Source organism: Musca vetustissima, unplaced genomic scaffold (genome assembly GCF_032173495.1).
Source record: "Musca vetustissima isolate MV318-11 ecotype Yass unplaced genomic scaffold, APGP_CSIRO_Mvet_v1 utg6601, whole genome shotgun sequence".
Lineage (NCBI taxonomy): Eukaryota > Metazoa > Arthropoda > Insecta > Diptera > Muscidae > Musca > Musca vetustissima.
In genome coordinates, this window is record NW_026878470.1 from 7,676 (window position 1) to 32,873 (window position 25,198).

Sequence of the window (25,198 nt, forward strand, 5' to 3'; positions counted from 1 at the left end):
TTTGGCGATCTATCTCAATTCGTTTAGACGCTAGAGTGATAACAACAGCCAGACGGACATGCTTAAATCGTCATAGAATTTTACGCTGATCAATAATATATATACTTTATAGGGTCGGAAATGATTATGTCGATGCGTTACAAACGGAAAAACAAAACTAATATACCCTCCATACTATGGTGGAGGGTATAAAAATTGCAATGTTTCATATATTAATCTCCATTATTCTATTCCCCTCTATTTTTAGCAATATGTTCGCCTTATGGTATTTATCATTGGCCGTCGATGAGATGCGGTAAGTACTACTAAACAATTTATTTCCATTTAAATGCAAAAACGCCATAAATGTGTTGATAACGGATAAATGCAGCACACAAAGAGAAAGCTTTTCAATATGTGAAAGCTTTTCTAAACAACACACAAACGAAAGTAAAAGTAAAGCATACCTTTAGGCGAAAAATAAAATTATATTGTGTATAGAGATGACAATATCGAAATAAATATGAAAAAATCTGATTTGTTTTTAATATAGGACTTTTTTCAAAACGATGTGTTTTATTTTATCTATGTGTACATATAACGGCAGACAATTTTTTTTTTTGATTTTTGATATTTTTGTATCGAATTATATTTCACGTTTGTTTAGTGACAGAATTTAGCATATCATCATGGGAACTATAAATGAGCCTAGAATAATTATTTTATGTGTTATTATGCGTTACAACAAGATTCTTAGAGAACCTCTTGTATATACCCAATGTAGTGTGGGTATCCTAAAGTCGACCCGTCCGACTTAGGACTTTTCCTTCCTGTCTTCTTTTTCTTTTGAAATTGTTAATAGTTGTGTATTTATAAAAACTTCTGATTACGTATGCAAAATTTTATTTCATCATAAAAACAAACAAATCTAATAATAAAAATAATTAAAGGTTATAATGAATTCGAATTATGTACTTATTTTGCCTGTCTCTATAATGTATTTATAATACCCTCATTTGAGAAACACAGTCATAATGACGATATAATTATATATTCATTAAATTCGTGTATACATTGTTTAAAATGTAGCTACTGTTAAATGTATAATTGTATGTATACATTTAACAGTATCTCATTTCAGTTCTATTTAAAAATTTTTTTAATTGCAACACTTCACAATGTATGTCTCTGTATAAAAGAAATGTGTGTAAAAAAAATTACGAAACAAAACCCAAAAATCTAAAAAAATAAAAAAATGTCATTATGTGCAACTAATTACACATGATTACATATATACGAGGGCTACTCCATTCATTTCTGCGCAATTAATAAAATTGCTAATATTCATAATCACATAATAGTTTTTTTTCCAAAGTACTCTCCAACATGAGTTGAAAATTGTCGAAGTTCTTTTTTCACTCCAATTGTGATACCTTGAAAACTTGAACTCCATCATCCAGATGTGACCTCCTACGCTTCAGTGCTCCTTTCAGGAACATCTCACATCTTCTTAAACCCCCGTTTGGATTGGATGACTTTTTTACATGGTTATGGTCTCACAAAGTAAAAAATCTGCAAAATAAACCAATTGTATGTTTATAGAAAATCGTATGCTATGTTATGGTATATACAAATCATACGATTTTCTATGAACATACACCTAAGTCTGTTTTTACACGGTATTTTTGTACACGGTTTGAAAATTGAATATTTTTAATTTTTTTAGACGATTTTATTCCATTTAGCACGATTTGAAATTTTATGTACTTAAATTTTTTTGTCAAATTTAATTTTTGCGAAGTATGTTCATATCACAAAAAAGTATTTATGAAAGAAAAAAGTCTGATACCATCGATAGTATCGATAGTTTGCGAACACTAGCTTAAAGATTTAAGTGAATTCCCCTTTAGCGCGTACAAACAATTTTTACTGGTCAAATCAAATGTGACTAGCACTAATTTAGGGGAATTCCCTTTATGTATAAGATCAATGTCTTTTTTTACACGGCTTCTTCTGGAACCAATCTACCGTGTAAAAACAGACTTAGGTGTACAATTGGTATATTGTTCAGACTATTTACTTGTAGATGGCGCTGGGAGTAATTATACTTCTAGAGTTCCTTTTTTAAAAAGGAACTAGTTCCTTAATGTAGTTCCTTTGTTCCATATAGTTCCTCTACTCTATACAGTTCCTTTGCTCCATATAGTTCCGACTCCTACATAGTTCTTTTGAATCTCTCTCTTTCATCGTTCTTTTTTCGTTTTTTCCATATGTAGTTCCTTTGCTCCATAAAGTTCCTTTACTCAATATAGTTCCTTTGCTCCATATAGTTCCGACACCTACATAGTTCCTTTGAATCGCTCTCTTTCACCGTTCTTTTTGTTTTTTTTTCGCTCACATAGTTCCGTGTTGACTTGTTAATAAATACAAAAATTGAAAATTGTGCAAAAATGAAGGTAAAGAGTTCAACTGCAGGACGATAAGCACAAAATACTTTTTTTATAAATAAATAAAAATATTTAAAACAAAATAAAAATACAATTTAACTATTTACACAAAATTTGAAATACGAACGAATGAAGAATATGGGAATAAAGGAACGAAATAAAGAAAAATGAACTATATTAATTACAGAGCAGGAACTAGTTCTGATCGTTCCTCTCTCGGAATAGTTCCAATGAACTAGTTCGTTCCGGAACTACCCAACTCTAAATACTTCTTTTTAGAAACCACATACAGAAATTCATAACTTTACTACTTCTAATCACTCAATAACCATGTATAATATTTAGTAGCTTCTGTGTCTTTTATAACCAATTAAAAAATCAGTACACTATTTAGAACAGAGTATGCCAAATTGAGTATGATTGTAAGATACCATTTAAAAAATGGAACTCATTAACTTAATTAATGTTTGTAATTTTAATCATAAGTTATCATTCACCTGTTAATTGAGTAAAAAAGTGTCCTACCCTTAGTACTAATATACCAACATTTACATTTATTTATCTTACCTTTCAATGTGGTACAATATTTAGTATATAGTTAATCTATTTATAATAGTTAATCTACATATTACGCTTTAGATTTCAATCGCTACCGTTTCCATTAAAATCTAATATTTAAAACTATTGTATTATTGTTTTATTATTTATAACATTTTAGTACAATTTCCAAAAAAATTTTTTTTCCCATTATTCTTTTTTACCAAGTTGCAGATATCTAGCCCTACATCTTCCATTGCTATATAATATTAAGTACTTTTTAGTACATTTAGTACTAATTTCCAAAATTTGTTTATACATGCCCCTTGCAGGTTTAGTACTATTTAGTAGGGGAGAGGGGGCACCCCTCCCCCGTGGTGCACCTTTGAACGTGGTACATCCTTGAACACCGCTCATAAAATCTAGGTTTAAAACTTTTCCAACCTGCAACATTTTTTATGGTAATCTTGTTCTCTAGCAACTTAACTTTTTAGTTGTCGACAAAATGTTGATGAGTGAAAATTTGTTTAGCTGTTTTCGCAGTGCCTTTGTAAGTTTTTAATTTTTTAAGGGCGCAGGAAGAATTCAGTGATCGTTTTCTTTCATTAAACATTTTTTTGCATTCCGACAATCATTTCAAACATTAATGTATTTTCTTTCATATATATATTACCTATTTAAAAATGATCATAAATTTCCGTAAAGTGCCACAGATGGTGCACCTTTCAACATGCCCAGTAAACTCCAGTAAAAACGGATTTGTTAACTTTTGGCTTCGATATCTCTACATTTGAAATGGATTAATAAGACTACGGAATTAACTGTAATTTTCACTATATTAATTTTTGATTTTATGCCTTTTTGGACTATAATGAATTTTGTAAATTTCGAACATTTTTGATATTTTTTTTTAATAAATAAGTACATTTCTGATATGTATGAATAAAATATATAAATATTTGAACATAATCACTGTAAAAAAGTGTTTAAAAATGCCAAGCCTTATTCAAAGCTGGGGGCGGGGTATGCGGGTTTCAACATAATGACTTGGTACAGCAAAACAGCAATAAAATATTTAAATCAAACTTAAAGTATGTCATATGTAAATTCACTGCGGATTTCATTCAAATATAATATTTAGTACCTCTTAGTATTAAATTCCAATATGTTTTTCTCCCATCATCTTATCATTGACAAAGCTACCTACTAATTTTCAGAGTTCTACTTCCAACCGTTCCCGCGTAATACCTTTTTAGTACTAATTTTCAAAACGTATTTTTGCACATCATTCTATTTGTAATAGCTTAAGCTACATACCAAGTTTCAGATATTTATGACTACCGATTCCATTCAAATATAATATTTAATACTTTTTAGTACCTATTAGTACTAGTACCTATTAGCACTTCGTTTATCATAGACAAAGCTGCATACCAAATTTCAGAGTTCTACTTCTAACAGTTCCCTCGTAATACAGTTTTGGACTGGACTCACCCTACAAAACTATCACAGAATTTTATCTTGCTGTGGAACTAAAACCCGATTCTGGATTACATTTCGCGACATTTCTAACCTTTAGTGTGGTGATGGCAATACGAATTCATATTCGTGTATGAGACCCATTTACATATTGTATTGATGTATCAGTCATGATCAACCATCCACATTGCATGTACTGTCAACTTTTTCAATCTTGCTTTTGGTCCAGTTCATCTGCTTAATAACAATAGATTCTTACAAAAAACTATAGGTGTATACAGCTCCACTAGAGTTGGTTTCCGAAACGAACTAATTCATTGGACATATTCCCATAAAGGAACGATATGAACTAGGTCCAATTCTTTAGTTCCTATAGTTCCTTTTACTGATTAATTGAAGGAGATCAACTGTTGTTGAATGCGGTAGCTTCTGAATTTTAACATCAAATGAACTATCTAGGAGTCGGAACTATATGGATGAAATGAACTATTTTAACGACTAGTTCCGTTTTAAAAAAGGAACGAGAAAGATCGAACCTCTACGTGAACTTGATAATCCAAAACTAACTATAGGAACACTGAAATTTATTTGCATTGATGTTTCATATATACCATAAATGTGGACCTATACGACAAATGAATTAATGATAATTTTATAACCATCAATAATACTAAATAATCATCGTTACTACATTTACCTAAGATCCGGAAATTGTGATAAATTTTATGTGCCCAATCTGGCAAGGAAAATTTACTGCTGCTCACTCAATTGGAAAATGTGTCTAAAATCCTCAAAATACCGTTATATGGAGAAATATACCTAAACGTGGATCGATATTCATAATGGGGACCAAGGTATATTAACCAGGTAACCGTATCGAGCCAGGTGATGGTAACATTATATGTCACAACAATTTGTTGATGTTTGAATTCGCCGTAAAAAAACTATTTCAGAAGACAATTTTTAAATAAATACAAATCATAAAGTCTTCGATAGGAAGACGTGTTGCCTTATAGAATGGATGTCCTGCTGTATTTAATATGTAAAGAGGAATTTTTGGTCCCTAAGACAAAATTATGAATAATTTTCGGTACTACATAAAATGATTTTGTGGTCTTTGATTGAACTATTGGATTTTTGATTTTATGAAGAGATATGTTTGTCTTCTATAGATATTTTGGTTTATTATAATTATACATTATAATCTTTTATACAAAGGCATTTGGTACATTTCAAATAAAATTATATCCTTCATGGTCAGGTGGTTCTATATTGAACCGAGAGTTTAATTCGTTTATTTGGCGGTGAGGGTATATTCCGATCCGAAACGATAGCTTCCACACATTCTTTTGATAAAGATGATACAACCATATAAACAATGGAACCAAAATCACTTTTTGAAGGTCTATTATTGAACACCAATCAGGCAGAATTCAAAAATATTTCTTGAATTTGGACTTTGGTATTTTAAAAAATCTGTCAGTTGCTCCAGCTTCCATGTAGTAATACGTTCGATTTCGGTTGTAATTTCACAATTTTGAATATAATGCAATATTTTGTTAAGTCTTGACCACTCAGATGCTTTAAAAAACTTCCCGAACTATGTTGATTATGGGTCCAGTTCTGTGTGTACCAAAAAATTATCCATTGCAAGCCATTTTTAAAGATCCCTTGCGTCATATTTAATTTATACGGGTATGTTCTGGAACTCACGGTGTGTTCTTTTCACTTCACACATACACTTCACCTCAGAAGCTACCTCCCGTTCTGCTTCTCACGTGAATTGAAATTTTGAACTGCGACAAAAATAAACGTCGACATGGTACTTTGCAGAAATAGTGTTGCCATACAATATAACTGTATTCGTTTTTAACATTGTTTCTGTATTTTTTAGTAATTTCGTTAATTCTAACGACAATTTTATTATTATTTTTTAATATTTTATTATTTGCAACACAAAATATATGTATGAAAAACTCTGTAATATCATTAATTTGTTGATTGATTTAAGGGGAACCTTTGGTAACCTTATCTTCTTCGGCCTTACTTCAAATCAGCTGTTTGTGTCAAGCAAGAAATTCAGTTGAAGAAAATTCAAAACAAACCTTAGTATCTATTTAGAATTTGTTTTAATGGTGTTTCATGTACTTTTTGCGATTTTAAACAAATTATACGCAATAATAACATATCAATCTATCATCATGTGCGTTTTTTATTTCAAAAAAGATTTTCTTTTATATGAAAAAACATGAATACACCCGACTCTCACTATGGAAATGTAAGTGTAAAGAATACACCTCAAATGGATGTAAAGTGTGTTACAGAACACCTCGGCGTGTGTTCGATACACTTCTGCCGTTGAAGTGAATGCCGGAACATGCCCGATAAATACTTTATTTGAGAAAAATTATGGAATTTTAAAAATGTAAACAAATATTACACTCAAATGTTTCAAATGTTATATGTCACTGCGAATTAATGTATAATCGCTTTGTTTACAAATTTTGACATATCATGTTACCAATTCGCCGATGCGGCTACCTTATATATCTACCTTGATGGGGACAGTATGTCTCTTTTAGTCGTTTTTCTTCTAAATTTCTATCATTTCTTCTGTCATATTAAAAAATCAATCCCAGCAATTGTTTTCAATTTATGTTATCAACAAATTTATTTTCCGGCTTAACTTTCGTTTACTATTTCTATTATTTTTTCCCATTTATAAAAAAAATCATTACCGATTTTTATTAAATATGACTCCACTATCTACAACAATATAATATTAGCTCTTGGATGGGAACAAAAAAACAAACATACAACTCATAGCCGCTAACTGGCAATTAGAATTTGTACTAATACCATTCGAAGTCTGTTATTAGTTGTAGAGATAATACCCTGCAGCGTATCGCTTACTCATTTTAGTTAGGTTTTTTTCTTTCTTTTACTTCTCAACTTTGTGCTCAGTAACACAACCACAGAGCAGTTAATGTGCCGGTAAATGACGAATGTATGGGTCGAATGTGTTTGTGAGGAACTGCACGTATGACACCGTTGCTGTTTTTGTTGTTGGGTTCAAACAACTCGTGTTGTTCAATTAGCAACGATGATTATTAATTAACACTCAACTTCTTGTTTGTTTTTTTAACGTTGTGTCATCTTTGTTTATTAGAGTGGAACGTGCAAATTGTGTTGGATACAAATGAGTTACGCAAAATTACAATCAAATTTCCATAACTCGAACCACCATTATCTCGACAATCAACACCCAGACGAAACGTATGAAGCTAGAATTTTGAAATTTTGTGTGAGGGTTAACCCTTTCAATGTAAAAAAAAATTTGTCGGAATAAAAAACTAAAATTTTTTTACTTAAAATCATATGAAAAATTGCAAAGGAAGAGAGTAATTTTAAATGTCGAATATATTCGACAAAAACACTGAAAGGGTTAATATTGACACATACTTACTTAGCTGGCTTATGGCAGAACGGTTGTCCCAATTAGCCGAGCTTAAAAAAGATTTCCAAGCGCGTCGGTCTTGTGCGCACCTCATTCAATTTGAAAGACCATGTTTCGAGATGTTGTCTTCTACTTGATCTTTCCATCGGAATCGTGGCCTTCCCCTTTTGAACCATCGTGAACCATCACTTGGTTCGCCTTTTGAGTGGGGGAATCCTCATCCATTCTCACAGCATGACCTAGCCAACATAGTCGCTGCAGCTCGATCCGTCTGACTATGTCGATGTCCGAAAATTATATGGTATATCTCATGATTCATTCGACTACGATATTCATCGTCTACCCCGATCAGCCCATAGATCTTCGGAGAAATTTTTGTCTAAAATACTCCAATTAGCTCAAAGGCAGCTTTTACCGCTCGCAATGTTTGACTCATTATGCCGATGTCGTCGGCGTAAATGAGTAACATGTGTTGTTGGGTGTACAGAGTGTCATTTCACTGTTCACCTTTGCATCTCATATGACCTTTTCCAGCAGGATGTCACACGACAAAATGTCAACTTGTCTTAACCCTCGTTCGATATTAAAGGGCTCCAATAGGCCCTTTCCGGCTTTAACTGCTGACCTTGTGTCAGTTAAAGTAATCCTGCATAGCTTTATTAATTTTGCAGGAATGTCGAACGCAGACATGGCTTTAAACACCTCTGAACGGATAAGGCTGTCGAATGCGGCTTTATAGTCGACGAATTGGTAGAATGTGTCGATGTATTTTTTGTGGGGTTTTTCCAGGATCTGGCGCAGGGTGAAAATCTGGTCAATATGGTCGATTTACCAGGCATGAAGCCGCATTGGTATGGTCCAATAATGTCATTGACCATTGGCTTCAGTCGTTAACACAGTACGCTGAATAGCACTTTATATGCGATGGTAAGGAGACTTATTCCTCTATATTTGCCACATATCGTCTCAGGTTCCAATCATTGGGCATGTATTCCTCTCCTCCAAATTGTACAAATCAGCTGATGCATGCTCGTGATCAGCATCTGATCATCGGTCTTGAATTGTTCGGCTGGTAATCCATCGGCACCTGCTGCTATATTATTCTTCAGTCGATTACTTGCTATTCTGACCTCATCTTGGCTAGGTAGTATGCAATCTATACCGACATCTCTTATTGGTTCTGGGGTATCTTCTTCACCGCCACTATTCGGTACCTCCCTATCTCTATATGTTACCAGGTTTCCATTTTCATCAGGAGGATGTGCCTGCACCAAAGCCTTCGGTTTGCTGTTTTACACGTTGGTAAAATTTCCAGACTTCATTGTGACTCCTGTACATATTGATTTCCTCACGCTCACGTTTTTCTTGTTTTCTGTGAAAATACGTTTTTCCTCTCCACTTTTCTCCCGATAATCCTCCATCGCATTATGTGTTGTTACAGTTTGCAGGGTTGCCCTGCGTTTTTCACATCAGTAGCATTACGACACTCCTGATCGTACCATGGGTTTCTTAATGGTGGTGTTTGGTATCCATGTGTTGCTTTTGCGGCAATTTGTAGGGAGTGGACAATTCTTTGCCATTGTGCTTCTACATTATTATCGGGACGGATTATGCTTCTGCTATCTGTTGTGCTTGCACTTTTTCGACGTCGATTTTCCGTGTTACATTAGATCGCACCTTTGCGACGGATGCGAACCTTCACTGTCACAAGGTAATGGTCCGAATCGATATCCGCTCCTCGTATCGATCGAACGTCTAAAACACTGGATGAATACCTTCCCTCTTTCACAACATGATCAATTTTGATTTCTTGTTGCTTGATCGGGAGAAATCCAGGTGACCTTGTATATATCGAGATGTTTGAATCTGATGCTGCTAAACTACCATATTTTGTGCTGACGCGAAGTCAATAAACCTCATGCCGTTGTCGGATGTTCCTTCATGGAGGCTAAATTTTCCGACGGTGGGACCAAAAATATTTTCCCTTCTGATTTTTGCATTAAAATCTCCTAGCAGAATTTTAATGTCATGGCCAGGGCAACGGACATATGTTGTTTCTAGGCGCTCGTAAAATATGTGTTTGGATAATTTTTCGATTTTTTCCAAATTCATGTATTTTTTTATTTTAAGTCAAACTATAAAATACTTTTTTATCGGCCCCATCTAATATACTTGTAAATACAGCGACATACATATTTCTAGGTTCACAGCCCTTTTGCTTAGTCACGTCAAAAATAAAAGAAATATATCACTCCAACTGAATTTTGGTTGTTCGGTTTGATAGACGAAATGGATAATCAATGTCAGACACGTTTCGATGTTGCCAAGCCCCCTTTACTGCCCTTATCAATTAAACATACGAACCACTTCAACCAATTTTTTTTGTTCTGGAACTAAAATACAACTCTTCAATGCTGATGTTGTTGTTGTTCTTTCTCTTATCACATATGGCAGATCAAATCAAACAACTTTCATTGGAACAAACAATAATGTTGTTGTAGACTTTCTATTATTATTATCACATGATGAACATTAAACTGCACTTGAGAATAGTTCTCCGCCTCCACCTACCCCGCCCTTATTGTATTCCCCCAAACATATGTACATTTGTATGTATGTGTGTGTGAATTCCCTCAGCTGAAACAATTCACATGTGCTAAATATTTGAATTTGCAATTTCATCGTCGTGCAGTTCTAGAACATTTCCCCTATTGCAAAAAATTAGCACAGAATTGATAAAAGAAATGAATAGAAATCGCAATCAGGTGTTACGCATGGCCTGTCCTTATCATAAAGCGAATGAAGATAAGTTTTTTTGTTTGAAAGTGGGGAGTTATAAACCCATTATGGGTTATTTGTCATCAGAAATTGAATGTTCTGGTCGCAATGCAATGGGAAATGAAATGCTCAATTAGGTGATAATGGAATGATGTATGATTTGATTTGTGGATAATAAGTTATTGCATAATAATCTTTCGTTTTTTTTTTTTTTTTTGATAATGCTTTTGACAAATGTCACACAAATGGAAATTAAAGATTGCAAATTTGATAAACGTCTACAATGCCATGTGTGGGACATTTAGAAAATTATATTTCAAAATAAACCAGTTATTATAAATCAGTTTCGCGATTTTTATTGCGGAACCTTCATCGATTTTTTTTATATATATTTTTTTTATATATTTTGCTCCAAAGTTACTCTGACTATAACTTCTTACAGTATTGCCATTTAGTGGACCTTTGGCCCATAAAATAACTCTCTAGACGTTCCAATAAAAATATAAACAAGCGATCTTTAATGTATACCCTATTATCCAACCGCCAGATGTTTTAGGTTGGGGAAAATGAAATCCATTTTTTTTGTGTGTAAATGGTTTAAAACAGTTTTATGGTAGATTTTTAGCTCCTGGGCTATGTTACCATGATTGCTACCATGTCGGTCAACTTCGATCATTTCTTCATTTTTATCGACGACCGGTCTACCTGTGCAGGAGCATTTTTAACATCAAAAATTTCTGAATGGAATTTACGAAACCAAAATTGCACATAATTGGTTGTTACAGTATCGGAACCAAAAACACCATTCACAATTTTAGCCGCTTGGCTAGCATTTTCGCCTTTGTCCAAGAAATGCTGTAAAATGTACCGAATTTTCTCTTTGTTCACCTCCATTTTTAACATCCTGTAACTCACAACTGGAGGCACCAGTCTAAAAACAACAACATAATTTTACTGTGTCACCCTTGTCATCCTTCCAAAGAGCATACATCTGAAATTGTTTGATCGATACTTTACGAGAAATCTATCAGTACATCAATCTACCAAAAAAATAATGGATTTATTTTTCCCCAACCAAATAAAACCTCAAATTGGCTCAAAATACCTTAGAATCTTCATAGGAATACAAATATTTTATCTATATTTCGACAGTTTCCGATCCTAGGAAAACACCTCATTGGGCTGAAGTATGTGCAGATTTGGTCAAAGGATAGACCATATTGTCAATATTCTCCAAAAGTGTTGTTAACCCACCAAGAACCTTTAATAATAAATTACAGCCACTATGGTACGAAAATTTGTCTATCACCATGAACATTTTAAAAATGACATGGGACTTCATATAGGGTTGCTTACTTAGCTGGCTTGTGACAGAACATTTGTTCCATAAGCCGAGCTTAAAAAAGATTTCCAAGCGCGTCGGTCTTGCGCACAGCTCTTCCAATTTGAAATACCATGCTTCGACATGCTGTTTTCCACTTGATCTTTCCATCGAATTCGTGGCCTTCCCATTCTGCGTTAACCATCAGTTGGCTCCTTTTTATATGCATTTTAAGCTGGGGCACCGTCATCCATTCTCACAACATGACTTAGCCAACGTCGATGTCCGAGAATAGATGCTAAAATGCAGGATTCATACGATTGTGAAATTCACCGTCGACGCAAATCGTTCTATAGATTTTTCAGAGAATTTTTTCTCTCAAACACTCCAAGAGCTATCTCATCTGCTTGCGCAAATACCTATGCTTCTGATCCATACCCCAGCATGGGTAGTATCAGCGTCTTGTAGAGTGTGAGTTTGGTCTGGCGAGAGTTGCCTTGTTTCTAAATTGCTTACTTAGACCATAGTAGAATCTGTTGGCCAACACATTTCTTCTTCTTCTCAGTACTGATGTCATCTATATATATAAGAGTTGCGTTATAAGTGACTGACTGATCATCAACGCCCAGACGAAACGGCTAAAGCTAGGAACTTGAAATTTGGCATGTAGGTCGGATTCGGTGCGTAGGCGTGTTAAGGCGGCTTTTTCTTTTTTTCTTACTAAAAGGTACTAAAAACTGTATTACGCGGGAACGGTTAGACGTAGATCTCTTAAATTTGGTATGCACCTTTGCATAAGATAAGCGAAGTGCTATGTGTGAAAAAATTTGGAATTTAGTACTAAGAGGTATTAAAAAGTTATATTATAAAAAAAATTATATTTGAATGGACATACATATCTGAAACTTGATATTGAACTTAAATAAATAGAATGATGTGTAAAAATATATTTTAGAAATTAGTACTGACATGGTACTAAATAGTACTAAAAACTGTATTACACCGGAACGGTTGGAACTAAAACTCTGAAATTTTGTATGTAGCTTTGTCAATAATAAGCAAATCAGAATGTTTGAACACATTTTGGAAATTAGTACTAAAGGTACTTAAATGTACTAAAAATTATACTACGATGAAACTGGTAGGGATAGATATCTGAAATTTGGTATGTATCTTATGCTATAACAAATAGAATGATGTGCAAAAATATTTGGAAATTAGTACTAAATAGTACTAAAAACTGTATTATGCCGGAACGGTTGGAACTACAGCTGGTATGCAGCTTTGTCAGTGATAAACAAATCAGAATGTGCGAACAAATTTTGAAAATAACTTATTACAAATATAATGATGGGTAAACATATTTTTTTGAAATTAGTACTAGAATATATTAAAACCAGTAAGGAAAGTAGTAAAGTCGGACGGGGCCGACTATATGATACCCTTCACCACTTGTGTATATTCAACCGATGAATCATAACAGACGTCGAATTTTCGAAGGACCACTAACATGAAAATCGATCCATAAACATGCCATTCTGCAACCTATACTAAATTTTTCCTTTGGTCAGATATAGAAGCTATATCTAAATCTGAACCGATTTCAGGAAACTTAACACACATCTAGACCTAATTCATTACGCTGTGCCAAATTTAGTGCAAACCGAAAGATATTAAGGGACTTTGGTGCACCATTTACATTAAATCGGAAGAAAATATATATGGGAGCTATATATAAATCTGAACCGATTTTCAGGAAACTTAACACACATCATTCTAGACCTTATTTTGTTACGCTGTGCCAAACTATGGGTCTATCTCGTTTCCTTTTGCCTGTTACAAACATATGCACTACGACATAATACCCTGTACCACAGTGTGGTGAATGGTATAAAAATAATTTGGTTGAAGAACCTCAACATACCGAAAATTGGGGGGTACCCTTATATGAGGGCTACCAGAAAAAATTGACTAATATTTATAATTTATAGTGGAGAGATTTGCTACCTAAAAAATACGTACTAAATTACAGTCTGTGTGAAAAAAAGATCAGAACCCCCAAAATACCAAAAATTTTGGGGTACCGTTATATGGGGACTACCAGTAAAACTGGACCTATATTTATAATTTTTAGTGGAGTAATTTGGTACCCAATAAGAACCCAATGTACAAAATTTCAGAGAATTCAGTTATAAAACGAGCCCATGAACCCGAAAATACCGAATATTGAGGGTACCCTTATATGGGGGCTCTCCGAAAAATGGACCTATATTTATAATTTTTGGTAGGGAGATTTGCTACCCAATAAGAACTCAATGTACAAAATTTCAGCGAATTCAGTTAAAAAACGCGCTCAAGAACCTCAAAATACGGAAAATTTGGGGGTACCCTTATATGGGAGCTATGCCTAAACGTGGACCGATTTTCTCCAATTTCAATAGGGTTCGTCCTTGGGCCAATTAAGTGACCTGTGCCAAATTTCATCCAATTCGGATCATAAATGCGACCTGTACTTTGTTTACAATTTAACATGGACAGACGGACGGACAGACGGACATGCGTAAATCGACTCAGAAAGTGATTCCATGCATATTCTCAAAAGGAACCATGGGTCTATCTCGATTAGTTTTGCCTGTTACAAACATATGCACAAAGACATAATACCCTGTACCACAGTGTGGTGAAGGGTATAAAAATATAAAATGCCTATTTTATGGAAATTAATACTAAAAAAGTACTAAATAATAAAATACAATGGAACTGGTGGACGTAGAACTCTGAAATTTGGTATGTAGCTTACTCTATTGCAAATAGAATGATATTCATAATTCGTTTGAAATTAGTACTAAATACTGTAGAACTAAAATGGTACAAAATATTAAATTATAATGAAAATGATAGAGATTTAAATCTGAAATTTAGTATGTAGCTAAACTATTACAAATACAGCGATATACATAAATATTTTTTGGAAAATTGTATTAAATATTGTATCACAGTAAATGGTAAAATATAAATGTAAATTTAGAGTACAAAAATGTCCAACTCTTTGTACAAATAATAGGCCAGTTTAGTGGAAATTCGTACTAAATGGCATAAAAAATAAAATATTGTACTGTGTGAAAAAAGTATAATTGTGAAATTCGATATGCAATTTTGTATATTATAAATAAATAGAATACGAATGGAATACAAGTACTAAATTTGGTGTACTGTGGACAAAACAACGTTTGCCGGGTCAGCTAGTTAGTATATAAAATCTTTGACTACCTCGAAGCTGTAGTTCTCAAGTTCCACAGTGAGTCCGAGTCTACTAGACATTTTGCGCGTTAATACCATCACTTTGGTCTTTTCGCCATTTACTGCGAGATCCACTTTGACAAACTCCTTCTCAAATTGTTCAAAGGTGGCTGTTACCGCTTGCAAAATTCGACCCATTATATCGAGTAATGTCGGCGTAGGCGAGTAACATATGCTCTTTGGTGTCAGAGTGTAATTTCTATTCACTTTTTATTAATTAATAATAAAGTTGATTCTCCAGATTTATTATCGTTAGTACCCATGTTTGTCCCACCGAGGAGTGTACGTGGACCCTTAACTCGTACATTTTTGAGTATAAATTCAATTAATAATAAATTACATTGAATTGCATTGATTTTAGTATGTCTAAAGAAAATGTTAAATCAATTTTATATGTAATATAGCTATATTAACTAGCTATATTATCTTAGTCTGTAAGTATACTTAATTCCATTGACTAAATAAATAAAAAATAAAATAAAAAGTAGATAGCTCTAATATTTACACCTGCATAAAAAACTTTTTTTGAGTTCAGTCTTCTATGAGAAGAGTATCTTATTCTTCGACAAAATGATTATTTAGTTTTTTTATAAGAACATCGTTTGGGCTAAGAAAATTATTCAATATTCTATAATATGATGACAGCAATTAGTCTTTTTTATGAATATCATTTGCCAAATTTTAAAATGTTGCTCCCAAGTTCATTCTACGTTTCCATACTCTTCTTTCCATTCACTTCACAATCTAATTAACACTTCAATTAACCTATGCCTTTTTCATCGAATTTTCATACTTTTTTGTTTTATACGTCTGTTTGTTGAGATTCTGTATATTCCTATTATGAGATGAATGGGCAAAGTAGAGACAATTGCCTGCAATTTGTTTTTGGTATCTCACCATTTGTTATGTTAGCGAATTTTCTCGAAATATTCTTTGCTAAAAAAATATTTCCAGCGTCTCCCAGATCTTGACGTCATATTTTTTGCTTTTGGGCAAATATCTATAGTATACATATGTTTGTTCGTAACGTGATTTTGTTCTTGTTTTTTTTTTTTTCAAAATAATTTTTTAGTGTGAAAATTACTGTTGTTGTTTAGTCGTATTATACAAATTGTACCTGTCCGTGATTGATATGCCCAAAGTGACTTTAATGGACTTGGCACGTGTTCCGCTATTAGAACCACTTGAACAAACAAAAAAATGCTTGTATAAATAAACTGTTATTATTTGAATTGCATAATAATGTCTTGTGTGAAACTAATGCAAATGCAAATGAATTTTGTTTACTTAAATATATTTTTTAAATTAAATATTGATTAATATGTTTTTAGAGAGATTATAACTAACTGACAGATCGTTTCATGGAAGAAAAAAACGTTGGCCTAATATAAGAAGTCGATCTAGACATGTGTGTCCGTCTGTCCACTATAATTTGTAAAAACGATACAGGACCAATCGTCACGACATTTTGTATGTAGGACAGTTTACTTAGAGAAAGGTGTCTGACCATAGAATAAGCATGATTGTTTTTATGAAGATCGGTCAATTAAATTCTTGTATGTACTCGGATGTGGGAGTTATACGTAAATATTTACATTAATCTACGTATTCTGATATTATTTAGTAACCCCTTACTACGTAGAAGTCGGAAATATAGCGGTAATCCCTATAAAATGTTACACGAAGGTCCGATTATGGTCCTTCGTTCGGTGATTATCAGGAAAAATTTATGGAATGTAATGAACCGACAACATAATTGTTATTATTTTTTTTTTCAAGTCGCGTCATAGGCCACAATTATAAGCCGAACATCATAACACATCACATGGGGAAGGGAATCTGACGGGTCAAATCACCCCGGAATAATATGCCGGGGTAAGAAAGAGGAAATATTGACCTTAAATCGATCAAGAGGATGCAAATATCGCGAATTATTGATCAGGCTCAGAATATATATACTATACTGCATTAGAGTAGAATTTGGTCTTCTGTAAAATATCTTATGGACTTTTGTAAGAAAAGCTTCAAGTCTTCTGGACTTCCGAAAGAAGATAGTCTTATTCTTCAGGTTTCCTATAAAAATATTTTCAAATCTTCTGTTTTCGGTTCTTCTTGTGAAAAATGAAATTATTTCGTGGAGAATGCACTTCGAAAAAATGGTTGCGGCTTCTTCTTTTCTCGATGCAGACCATTAAGAAGTCCTTTATTGAATGAACTAATGGCTATTTTGACTGACCTTTACGTAGACCCTATTAATTGTAAAAATTCAAAATATATGACCATTTTCGTGAAGTATGAATATTTCTTATCAGCAGTAACCATTCTTCTCACTTTCTTCTCTCTTTTTCATCAGTTGTTTATGATTTTGACATATTTTTGTAACTGTTAAATTTACACATGTACAAATATACATATGTATGTTTTATATGTATTTAGATATGTGCATAAATGCATCGATCATTCCATATTACAATGTCGGGTTGCCAGATGTATGACTTATGAATGAGAAATAATAAAGTTCGCCTGGATTGAATAACTAAACCTCAGAGGAGGAGTTTTTGATCGAAATCGATAAATTTTTGGCAATAAATTTGATGATGATCGCATTGAAGCAAAACGTAAAAACGGCATTAAATTCCGTCAGGACGGACATTTCCATTATGTTTAAAAGAATATCTTCTTCAAAATGTCTTGAATCGCTTGGTTTTATTTGAGGTTGTAGGTTGTATATAAGTACTCATGGTACAATTATAAAAGGTAACAGCAAATCCCAGCTGATTTGATTCCAACGTAATACTAGTGTCAATATAAATTTGACAAATTATGTTTTTAAAAATCACCCAACAGGAAAATTGGGAACGCATACAATTTGAAATTGTTCTTTATTAATGTACTCCCGTATTCAATTTACTCAATCTGCCTGCTGGGAAAGTTTGAGGAAGCAAATCTTTCTTGAGGGAATTACTCGCTATTCCCAGCATTGTCATATGTGTTACACATATATATGGCAATGGCTCAATTAAAGGAAAGATGTGGAAGCGATAGAAATATAAATTTGATAGATTTTCATACATGTTTTTCAATTTTTATTTTGAGGATTCGAAAATATTCCATTTTCAAAATAAAAAACATTTGTTTGTTTGTTTACATTTTTCCATGTGGTTGTTGTATCGTTTTTGGTACAACAACACTTGCTGTTACCTTTTATTATTATACCATGATAAGTACTCTGACAAAACAAAAGTAAGGCGATAAAATTTTGAAAATAATAGTATGTATAATAATAAATAAGATTAAAAAAAATATATAAAACGTACATTTAGATTTACTTATAAATATATAAATTAGTTAAAAAGTCGCTATGTACGACGGGCCAAATTTTTGGTCTGAAGCGAATAATCTTAGGATCTACGCAAATTTTCACATAGAAACATAGAATCCAAAATATCAAATTTACAAAAATAAATATTGATGAAGGTTTTAAAAATATAGATGACAATGATGAGAGATTATAGAAATAGATGACAAATAGAGGACAATAATTTTTTAGATGACAGCCTGTTAAAATAGACGATTATCATCTAAAAAAGAGGACGAATGGTCACCTATCTTACAGAAATTCCAGTTGGAAATTAGGTAATTCAACTTACTTGAAAATAGGTATATTTAATTTTTTTAGCGAAGTATAAATTCTTGATTAGAACAAAATTCTATGTCGATGTACCCATGTCCGTCACAGACATTGCTAGTACTCCTAGGATGTTTGGTATTGCAAATGGGGTATATCAGTCCACGTTATGGTGTAGCCCCCATATAACGGTTCCGAATTGGCTGTAATTTGGTATTTTGGGTTATCATTGTATAGCACAACTCCATACTAAAACTTATTAATATAGGCCCAAATTTCAGGGTAGCCCCCAAATATTCGGAATTTTGAAAATTTTGTATTTTACAATTAAATTATTAATATTTACACAATTCTTACTACCAAAAATATTACATATCGATATATAAATATATAACCCCATATAACGGCATTTGGTTGCAATTAGTATTTTTATTTTGACTAGAATTTAACCAAATATTTCTCTCAAGTTGTGGTATAGCCACATATAACAGCAGACCCGCTATTTGATATTTTGAGAATTTAAAACATATTTCACTCGGTGTTCAAAAAAGACGCATCGGATTTTTTTTTACAATGAAAGCACGCATTTCAAATTTTTTCATGCGTCTATTTTGAACACCTGTTTCTATATGAAGGAGTTGTCAGATCGAAACAAAATGTAACATGTGTTCATAACAGAGATTGAAGTTTCCAAAATACTGAACTTTTTTCTGTTTATATCGCGCTCTTTGTGATAGGCTAAGAACTTTCCGAACTACCGTCGTAATCCACAACGACGATGTAGTCAGGCTCGGTTGTCCTTCCTGATTGATTCATACACATGCGAATTTTTAAGTTTTCTGTCAAAAAGGTGTAAAGCATAATCTGTATAAAATGTAATAAATAAAACATTTATATCAATATTATCAGCATATGTCAAGAATATATATTATTTTTAAATATATCTGACTATTTTCACTGATAAAAATTTCTAAATTTTTTTGAGAAGAAAATTTTGTAATTTTATATCGATTTGAGTAAAGCATGCGTAATTCCCAAATTGATTAATGGAAATAGCTATTTTGTCAAAAACCTAATGGATTTAGGTAGGTTTCCAACGTTTCTGACGTATGTATTATACGTCGGAAATGTATGTCATTTACGTCACTGTTTCTGACAGGCTGTCTCTGTTCATATATGCTTCCAAGCATAATCTGATAAATCGATCTTTCAAAGTATGAGAAGTTTATTATTTTGCCATCAGCAGAACGTACATAACTAAGGAGGAAATAAAAATTGCAATTTTTAATAATGAAGGTACAGCAAGAACAAAATTTTGAACATATGAGTGTACGAGACTACATTTCATTTTATACCATGGGAGCCCTCATTAATTTTTAGATATTACGAATGTCAACCTCATGGTGGAGGGTATAAAATGTTCGGCAAACTTGGCATTGTTCTTACTTGTTTTTTAGTTACAAATTCTAATGACTAGTCGAAATATGACGATGCTAACAATTGCTTCTCTACGAAAAAATAATATCTTTAGCTTCCATAGTCCCAAATACACAATCGGTATGCTACGCTGTTCAAAATTTCATCACAATCGGCAAACAACATGAAATTGGACGACAACATGTAGGTGTTATATCTAAATCTCAACCCAATTAAACGAAACTTAAGGTAACCCCCTCCATTCTCGATTTTAATTTTTCAAGATTTTCAATGGACTGGCAAATCAATACCAATGCTTGTTAAGGTTTGTAACTTTGCACATATATGATTGAAGATTTAAAAGAGAAGAAAAATAATTTACAAACATTTTTGTTATTGTTTTGTTGTTGTTTTTGTAATTAAAGAAAAGTCCTTATTTTTGATAACTCCTCACTGGAACATCGGAATCCGAAAATTCAAACGGTGTTACAAAGAGTACATGTCTGGCTCTGGTATGAACTAGGATTATTGACTTCGCTCTAAAATTAACAAAACGGTGGACCTTTGAAAAAATATTTTTGAAAAATCGCCGATTTTTTACCAAAAACCAAGCTAAAAATAAGGAAGATCTTCGCCGTTCGCAAAAGAGAAAAACGCGTTTAAAGTTTGAAAATTTAGTTTGGACAGCAGAGGCACAAGCGGCACTGAGCGTGAATATTTAGCGGTCATTCAAGCCATCAAAAGATTTCGATGCTATCTTGAGATGCAAGAATTTTAAGTAATAAAGGACCACAGTAGTCTTGTATGGCTTATGCGTCAACCCAACCTAACCGGAAGACTTGCTCGCTGGGCCCTACAACTGCAAGGTTATAAGTTCAGTGTAAGTCACCGGAAAGGTAGAGATAACGTGGTTCCTGACGCCTTATCCAGAATTCCTGACTCCGAGATAGCATCAATGGAAGCAATAACTCCTGAAATTGATCCTGACTCGCCACATTTTCAAGACAAGGATTATATAGAGTTAAAAGGCAAAGTTGTTGACAATGAGAATAACTACCCTGATATTAAAATTGTAGATAATTTTGTGTATATTCGAACTGAACATTACACAGGGGAAGATCTACAAACAACAATGTTGGAAACTATGGATACCTTTAAATCTTTAGCCGTCACTTGATGCTGACACAATAAATCGGCAATATCTTCAAGAGTTCTTGAGTTTTTCACTTGAAATGTTGTAGGGACATTCTATAATTAGTGTAGGTTCGAATTATATCAAAAAAATTTTTTTGCAATATTGCCTCGCTATCGGGCACACTTCATTTTATATTAAATCGTATGGAAATATATGTATGTGGAAGTTATATATGAATCGATTTCAACAAAACGTAACACACGTTATACTAGATTCAATTCAATGGGCCATGCAAAATTTCGTCTCAATCGGACAAATCATGAGAATTTGTTGCACCATTTAAAACAAACTTTACACATTTTATTATTGCCAAATTACATCTAATTGGGATAATAAATGCGAGCAGTACTTTGTTCGACTCAGAAAGAGATTCTATGCATAAAGTCAGAAGTAACTGTGGGTCTATCTTGTTTCCTTTTGCATGTTACAAACATATGCACATAATATCCTGTACCACAGAGTGGTGAAGGTACATAAAAATCTGGCAATACCGAACACAAAAATAAATTCATTAACGCCAACTCATTATCTCCGAAGTGAAGATTATTTCATTCAGAGCTGTGCTCCGAAATAAAAGTGTTTCATTTCTGCTCTTTTGCAAGAATTCTGCGTTATTCAAGGTAATTATCATCAAATTGTCAATGAATTAATTCAATATTAAATTTTGTCATATGTATTTTTTATGGAAAAAAAACAAAAAAAAAAACAAATTTTCAAAAAAGTTTATTAATTAAATTAGTAGTGAAACTCTAAGCTCAGCCAATGACAATTTTTTCTTTTAATTTCCTTTAATTTTTTTATGCGGTCCCAAACCAAAAATTTGGTTATTAAATTTTAATTACATATTTTTTTCGCTGTCCTGTGTCTGTGTTTTTTAATTAAATATTTACAATGTAAAGAAAAACATATTTTTTGAAAACGTATAAAAATAGTTTATGAATAATAAGTGTCAAAAACGAAACTGCAGCACATGTCATATGTTCGTTTTTTTTTTTTTTTTTTTTGGTCAGTGACGGCGGGCCTGACAATGCGGAATATAATGAGAAATGAGGTCTCTTTGAAACAAAATGTTTTTTTGCAAGCAAACATGATTGGTGTTCATTTATGTCTGGCCTGGTCGGGTGTTGTCTGTTCTGTTCTGACTATTTATCATTGTGTCCGTCTGTCGATGTTCCCATCAACATAGCCAGCCCAGCCCATCCTATTTTATTTTGTATTTTCATTTGTTGTTGTTGGTCTCAAAACGGTTGCGGCTCAATGCAATTTCCACTTTAATTAATTCCTTTCTATGCAATTTGATTTACTCTCCGTGCTTTTGTTGTTGTTGTTACTGCAAAATGGATAAATCCGCAACAACAACAACAAACGTTGAATAGAAGAACTCTGACAAAATAGAGACCATAAATAATGACATTACGTTGTTGTTCCGTAGGTGCAGTAGAAAATGTATTTTACGAGTAATTAATGTGGACAAGAAAAAAGAAGGAGGGAATGAAGGAGAATAGGAATAACGCGAGCAAACGAATGGAAAATTTCATATTTCGTTTTAAATTGAATTACTTTGTGGCGCCTCTGAATTTGTACTCATGTACAAATATTTTTACACAATCTCATGATGATGTGTGTGTCCCATGTGCTTCTGCTTTCGAAGTTGGTTTAGGTTAGGTTGAGGCTCCAAAAAATGAAAATAATCGGAGAAAATATTAACGGTGGCTGCTCAGAAATAAGCATACCCTACCTAACAAGCCTTTGTAACTCCATAAATTATGAGTCTTAGGCCCACATTTTAATAAATATACCTATCATCATATATCCACTAACTGAATCAATCTAGGAATGTGTGTCCGTCCGTCTTTAGACAAGGTACAGGCTGCAGTTATTAGACAATTGTAACGAAATTTTGCCGTGCAGATTCGATCCTGGCCGAATACGACAATTGTAGTTTTTTTTATTCAGACTTAATATCCAGAGGATCAAATGGACCAAAAAAAAATACTTTTATCTACTTTTCTAGCCCTCTAAAGACCACAAATATGACCCGAATGTCACGAAATTTTACACAGCGAAGAGGATATGGCTCTCGAATAAGGTTAAGATAAATCAATAATGAACCAAGATTTATGTAAAAATTTTTACAAATGTTGCATTTTATGGCGTATATATTTGGCAGTATATCCAGGAACAGTGGTGAACCTTTAAATTGATATAATTATATAACATTATTATATCCTCTAATGAAATTCAAAAATTGAAAGGATGCTACCTTTAGTTTTCGTTGATGATCTATTAATATTTTGGGAAACAAATGGACCATAAATATTTATTTGGATCTTTTTTTCCTAGTCGCTCTCTATACCATATTTTCGATCTGAAGACTACAAGATTTTCCATGAGAAGTGGGTCAGAATGAGGATGCATTTCTGCATGATGATCAGTGTGAAAAATTATAAAATTTAATTTAAGGCATGCATGTTTTCTCCAAGAAGTTCAGATGTGGAGATGCTGCCAAAATATTAAAGACGGTCTCTTATACGTCAAATTAATTTTTTACTATATGATCAGATACATTATATATTAGTATTATAAGGTAAAGAATTCTATATTCTTTAATATTGTATAGTATTATTAGAAGATAAATATCGACTTTCACAAAAAATTGTATAGAATCGAGATTTAGATCCACTGAAAATTTAAGTTCTGTGGAAGCTGTGTAGTGTACCATTCGATCGGTCTCAGCTGACACTACTGGTCAGCAATTTTTAAACCAAAAAATAAATGTTTGTTAAATAATTATTTTTCAACTATTCACCTTCGGAATACCTATGTCTGATCTGAAGGTACAGTGTGAAAGTTCATATCCTTTACCTTTCGGAAATATTTTATTCAGAAATTGTTTAAACAGAAATTTGAAGGAAAACATATTAAAAAAACGTTAAAGGTAATATATTCGGAGAATTTTGTTCAGAATTTTTTTGGAACAGAAAATAAAAGAGGACCTCTGTACGGGGACTATAATACCTGCGCCTGATCTGAAAGCTCATCTCCTCTATTTTTCGAAAATATTTTTCAGAATTTTTTGAAATAAAAAATTTAGAAAAAAATAATTTTTAAGGGCTAAATATTCGGAGTACCATTGTGCGGGGACTGTAATATCATACGTACGCCTGATCTGTTTGAAAGATAATCTTATTTACTTTTCGAAAATATTTTATTCAAAATTTTTGGAACAGAAATTTGGAGAAAAATAATTTTGAAAAAAAAAATAATTTTTAAAGGTAATATATTCAGAGAACCACTGTGCGGGAACTTTAATACCTCCTCTACTTTTTGAAAATATATTATTCAGAATTTTTTGAAACCGAAATTTCGAGAAAGAAATTATTTTGAAAAAATTTAATTTTTAAGGGCAATGTTTTATGAGAAACCACTGTACGGAACTATAATACCTATGCCTGATCTGAATGTACTGTGTGAAATTTAATCTCCTATACTTTTCAAAATATATTATTCAGAATTTTTTGAAACAGAAATTTGGAAAAAAATTATTTTAAAAAAATTTGGTTTTAGAGCAAAATATTCGGAGAGCCACTGTGCGGGATCTATGATACCTACGCCTGATCTGAAAACACGTCTCCCATACTATTTTTGGTAAAAGAAATTT

At 32.8% G+C, this 25,198-nt stretch overlaps 1 protein-coding gene across 1 annotated transcript in view; it reads left to right on the forward strand.

Moving 5' to 3' along the window:
* Nucleotides 1-247: 247 nt before the first annotated feature.
* The window catches only part of LOC133323229 (uncharacterized), a gene marked incomplete at its 5' end in the record, with an annotated part of 28,934 nt that continues 3,983 nt past the window's right edge, over nucleotides 248-25,198 (forward strand). The window contains one exon of the mRNA XM_061532187.1: nucleotides 248-295. Within this exon, the coding sequence (XP_061388171.1) occupies nucleotides 248-295 (48 nt within the window). The remainder of the gene's footprint in view (nucleotides 296-25,198) is intronic.